Genomic DNA, 6,009 nt, shown 5'->3' with positions numbered 1-6,009 from the left:
GTTGATGCAATTAAATATTAAATCTATAAAATAAATTATCTTCTTTATTAATAATTATGTATTTTATGTTATCATCAATAATAATAAATTATTACTCCATACTAATAATACTATATTTTTAAAATTCAAGTTCTCATTCGACTTAAAAATCCGACCCGATTAGACTCGTTTGTAAAAGTTTAATTTGTGTATTATTAATTGTAAAATAGTAACCATAAATTATTTTAATATAATTATATAAATATGATTTATTTAATATTACAACATAAATAATAATGGTGCTAATAATTATAAAATTACATATTTTATTCATTGAAACTTATTGAATCTTATAAAACCTTATTGGAACTTATAAGACCTTATTGAACTTATAAGACCTTATTTAACTTATAGGACCTTATTGAATTTCATCTGAACATGTAGGACTTGGAACTTATTTACATAAGGTAACGCCTGCTCCACGACAGTTTATTTAATTAACCTCCTTCCAACACTAACTCTCAATAATGAGTCTCCTTACTCTAGGATATTTGGCACCCAACCAAACTATACAAAACTCCGTTGTTTTGGGTGTCTTTGCTACCCATGGATAAAGCCTTACACTTCTCACAAACTATAACCTAAGTCTAAACCATGTGTCTTTGTGGGATACTCACCTACACAGAGTGCGTATTATTGCCTAGATTTAACTACTCATCGTCTCTATGTTTCTCGTCACGTTCAGTTCCTTGAGCATATATTTCCTTTCTCTGAATCAACCAACACAATTCCATCCGTAACTTCTTTGGTCGACGAATGGGCTCCTCTCACCTTACCTACATTATCCCCCGTACCATCTACTGCTACTCAAGCCAAAATACCAGCCCTAGAGCCGGTTCTGGGGCGGCGCGGGGTAAGCGACGGAACAGGACCCTAAATTTAAATGTTACATTTAGTGTAATTAGCTTTCTAAATATACTAAAATACTATATTGGAGTATTGGTTAAGGCTTCGTGAAAATGTGGCGATTAGTCGCGTTCGAATCCCCTTACTCTTGAAATTGAATTTTGATTTCAGCAATTTGACTCCTTACTCTCTTTCCTTTTTTACGGAGTAATTAATTAATTATGACCCTAGTTGTACTTTCATAGTTTGACTCCTTGCCTTTTTATTTTTCCAATTATTTTTAATATGAAGATTCCCATGTACAATGAGAATTGATAACCACCAATTTTGATACATTAATCCATCTTTCTCCAGTTCTCATCCAATTACCGAAAAACCTTGCATCCTTAAGTTGCTTATCAAATATCGTTTTCAATGCTAAATATTCTATATTACCATGAAATTGATAATATTATACATTGTTTCTCTATCAAATTTCATTATATTTTCGATTTAATTTTACCAAAATTTAATTAAATTATGCGAATTTTCATTAACTTTTGCCAATATTTTTCTTAATTAACTGTTGAAATTTTCATTAGGGTATTTTTTTTAAGTTTATCATTTCAACAAATTTTTATAATCAAGTGAAGGTTTTTGTTTAATTAAAATTGGATATTCGATTAAAGTAATAATCGAGGGCCCAATTTTAAGAAATTGCACAAGGGCCCATTATCGTGTCGTAATTGTAGCCCCGGCACTGACCAGCCCTATCTACTCCCATTACTCCCACTCCCACACCACCACATTCTCCCCTCCCAGTTTCATCTTTCACTGCGAACTCACTTAGCTCTCCAACCATCCCAACACCTCAAAATAATGACTGCCACAGTACTACACCTTAAAATAATGATTGCCAAGTCACTTCTCACATGGGTCTAACGTTGCATAAAAACTCCCCTCTCACTCTTCATGCTTATTCGAATGCCGATTGGGCTCGTGATAAAGATGATTACATCTCTACCACGTCATACATTGTTTACTTAGGTAAGAACCCCATATCTTGGACTTCAAGAAAGCAACATACCAGAGCATGTTCCTCTACTGAAGCCGGATACAGGGCTGTTGAAAATGCTACTGCTGAAATTCTCTGGGTTGGAAATTTATTTCAGGAACTAGGCCACAAGATGTCACCAGCTCCAGTCATCTACTGTGACAATGCAAGTGCCACTTATGTGAGTGCTAATCCGGTTTTTCATTCGAAAATGAAGCATCTTCGGTTGGATTATCACTATGTTCGTGAAAATGGGAAATGTGGAAAACTTCGAGTTGCTTATATCTAAACTAATGACCAGCTAGCCGATACTCTCACCAAGCCTCTACGCGCACTACCTTCACTACATTGATAAACAAAATCGGTATTTCTTGTTGGTCAACCGTTTTGTGGAGGCGTGATAAGGATGGACCTATTCAAGGTCAATACTTACGATTACTACTAGTAAATATTATGTAAATATTCTAGGGATTTTATTCTAATCTTATTTTCCTGTATTCTAGTGATATCAATCTTATTACTTAAGATAAACGTAGTTTGTAAACCCTAGGTTGCACTCCTATTTAACGTGTGCACAATCAATGAGGAAATAATCTCTTCTCTATCATTTTCTATAATATACACATACAATAGAATAGGGTTTGTTTGGGGAACAATAAAACCCTAAGATCTAGATTATTCCGGAAATATACAAGGGGTATAATGGTCATCTACACAATATTTCATCACAATACGGAGTAGTTTGTTTTCTTAACTTTGGTATTACATTCTTGCAAAATTTTAAAGTTTTCTATAGAGAAATCGATGGTTGGAAATTTTTTCTCACATGTTATTTAAGGTTATTAGATGTAATAACACAATTGACATTTTAATTTATTTTTTTCACACATCATGTGACACGTGTACTCCTGCGGTATTTTATTAGGAGTCACATTTTGACAGACACGCGTATTAAGGAAGGATAGTTGAATCTAATAAAACTAATAAAACAAGTGGGAGAGGAAGTAATAAACAAATAGAAAAAAGATAATGGAAAATGTATTTTAATCAAAGTAGAGAGAGATTTTATTGTAGTGGTGGTCTATAGAATAAATTAGATATACTCTGTATTAAATAATTGGAAGGTGGAGTAGAAAAGTTACTAAAAATGGAAGTGTGACTCCTAATAAAATACAATAAAAAATGATAAGTGTAACTCATAATAAAATACGAAGGGAGTATATAAGAATAGTCTAAAATAATAAAAGGTACAGTTTAAGTAGGAGTGTTCATAAAAAACCGTAACCGCGAACCGTACCGAAAATCGAAAAAACCGAACTAAATGGGCGGTAAACCAAGCCGAACAAATAACATAAACAGTTACGGTCACCGAACCGACAAAATTAACGGTTAAACGGATCGATTACGGTTACAAATTTTGACAAAACGGTTAACCGAAAAAACCGAAATTTATTTTTAAAAAAAACTTATTCAATTTAATTTAGTTGGAGTTGACAAAATCACTAAATTATAGGTAAAGTATTTTAGTAAAAAAATGTTTGTTCGTGCGCTGCTAGCTCAACTAGGTACTTACTTCTTAGGCTTTTAGCCCATTAGTCCATTATTGCAAAAATGAGTACGTGAATTCGTAATTTTGTTTGAACATGATGAACTTGTGTAATTTTTGACGTTGTTCGGACTATTTTTTATTTTTATTTTTTTAACTTTTTTTTTGAAAGGTTTTTTTTTTTTTTTTTTACTTGGTCTTCTATTTAAAAATGTTATTTCTTGTAAAAAAATAATACGATCCAAAATAGAAATAAAAAATTGAATAGTGATTTATGGTTTACCGGATAAATGTATCGAAACTGCGGTTAAGCGTTTAAACGGTAACCAATTTAAAAGGTATGGTTATGATTCATGAAAATTCCGAAAAGAAATTTTTAATTACCGAAACAAACCAAGTTTTGGAACGATTAACCATCCATGAACACATCTACGAGGGCAACATAATAATTTCATGCATCATAAAGATTGAAAATTTGAAATCCAACGGCCATATCGTATCATACAATTGATCCTCAATTCACATAAGCGGGGGAATATCTTATTTCAAATTTCAAATTTGCCAAAATAAGTAAAGTCCTAAAATGCCCCTCCGTAATTTCCTTTTGCTCCTTTTAAAACATAACTTTGCACTTTGGAAGCCCCTATATTCCTTTTCATTTCCATCGGTTCATCTTCATCCCGCTCCCACTCACTTTCTCTCTCCAGCTTTTACTTCTGGTATTCACTTTCTCTCTCCTAATTTTTCATCAAATTGTCTTGAATTGAAACCTTGATTTCATATTTTCTTCCTTTAGTTTCGTAATTTACGAATTGATTATTGATTTTGATATTTGGTTTGATTTGTTGTGCAAAACCCTAACAGAGGAATCTCTAGGCTTTGTTCGAGAAATTTAATTTAATTGTGCGATTGAAGAAGAAAATGGGTCAGATCCAGTACTCTGAGAAGTACTTTGATGATACTTACGAATACAGGTATGGATTTTGAATTTGAAGAGTTAAATATTTGGGGATATTTTTTCTGTTGGTGATGATTAGGGTTTTTATTTCGGTGTTGATCATTTATTTGCGTTTTGTAATTTTTAGGCATGTTGTTCTTCCAGCTGAAGTTGCTAAACTTCTCCCCAAAAATCGCCTTCTGTCTGAGGTTAGTTGTTTGATCCGATTTTGGTTTTAGTTCCTTCATTTTTCAATCAATTTGGTTGTAATTAATTTTAATTTGTTACTTGTTTGAATTTTATGTACTGGTTGTTAAGAATTGTTTATGTGAGTCGAAGTTTGAATTTGAATATGTTGCTTGCGAATTTATAAGCTATTGGTTGGTTTGAAAATTTGAATTAATTTGAGAATAGGAATCAGATAAAGAATTTATTAAATCATAAGATTTTGAATTTTTGAATGGTGTTTCACTGTTAGGAGTTCGTTGTTATGTGTTGTAGTGGAAAAAATGTTGTTGTACTATAACTTTTGACACGGAAGATTAGTCGAAGGGTCTTATGTTACTGTCACTAAAAGTATGAGTAGTATGATCTATGGAATTGAAATAGCTAATGAATATTTGTTCTGTATTTGGATAGTTATTGTTAGTGTTCAAGGTAAATAAGAAATCTTTATGTTTCACGCAATGAAGATGACGAGGGAAAGAAAGGAATTGAACTAAATGATGTGTTGAAAAGAAAGAGGTGTAATATAAGAGTTGTTCCTGAATTTAAATGATGGGTGTTTTATCAGAACGAATGGCGAGCGATAGGAGTTCAGCAGAGCCGTGGGTGGGTGCATTATGCCATCCACCGTCCAGAGCCACACATCATGTTGTTCAGGAGGCCACTCAACTTCCAGCAGCAGCAGGAGAGTCAAGCTCAAAGCATCATGGCTAAGTGACAAGATTATGCTGTTGTAGACCATTTCTAAAACTCTAGAAATGATCATCCGTCATCTTATCATCTATCATGTTTTTAAACAAATTAAGTATTGTGAGTATGCTTTTATAAACAAATTGACCTTAATGCTACTGACTCTTTTGGTACTCCACTGTAATTTTCGCTGTTTGCCCTTCAATCCCTTTGGTTTATCTCTGGTGTTTCAAGTACATTGAGAATGATTTGCTCGCTGTTCACCTTCAATCGTCTCAGTTCTATTTCTGATGTTGAAGTATGCTAAAGAACTCGTCCCTGTCTATATTAGATGTTGTTCTCTGATTTTGGTTGGTTGGATCTTAAATCTGATAGGTTTCTATGTTAATCGTCGTTTCAGATTAATTATGGTTTTGTTCCAGATGCCAAACCTAGCCTGTACCATAGGGTAAACTTATTCTCCGCTCCGTAGTACACTTATTTGCTAGAGGGGTTGGAGGAAGTGTTTATTTTTTTGGTGTTAGCACCCGGTTCACCCTTAGGGTCCGCCTGGATTGGGGGAATGGGCTGTAACAATTAATGGGATAATAAACATGGGCTTTGTTTTTATGCCTGGATTGGGGTGAATTAATAAGGCCAGAAAAAATTCCCCCCATTAAGGGTAATGTACTACCCTACCCCCCTTAGGGTAAC

The 6,009-nt window shown here is 33.4% G+C and overlaps 1 protein-coding gene across 1 annotated transcript; it reads left to right on the top strand.

Moving 5' to 3' along the window:
- Window positions 1-4,026: 4,026 nt before the first annotated feature.
- Window positions 4,027-5,489, top strand: LOC110783678 (cyclin-dependent kinases regulatory subunit 1). The gene is made up of 4 exons (XM_021988021.2): window positions 4,027-4,183; window positions 4,329-4,438; window positions 4,550-4,610; window positions 5,195-5,489. The coding sequence occupies exons 2-4, from the start codon at window positions 4,386-4,388 to the stop codon at window positions 5,342-5,344; spliced, it is 264 nt and encodes an 87-aa protein (XP_021843713.1). The 5' UTR covers window positions 4,027-4,183; window positions 4,329-4,385; the 3' UTR covers window positions 5,345-5,489.
- The last annotated feature ends 520 nt before the right edge of the window (window positions 5,490-6,009 follow it).

Source organism: Spinacia oleracea, chromosome 4 (assembly GCF_020520425.1).
Source record: "Spinacia oleracea cultivar Varoflay chromosome 4, BTI_SOV_V1, whole genome shotgun sequence".
NCBI classification, from domain to species: domain Eukaryota; kingdom Viridiplantae; phylum Streptophyta; class Magnoliopsida; order Caryophyllales; family Amaranthaceae; genus Spinacia; species Spinacia oleracea.
This window is presented reverse-complemented; position numbering and strand designations above follow the sequence as displayed.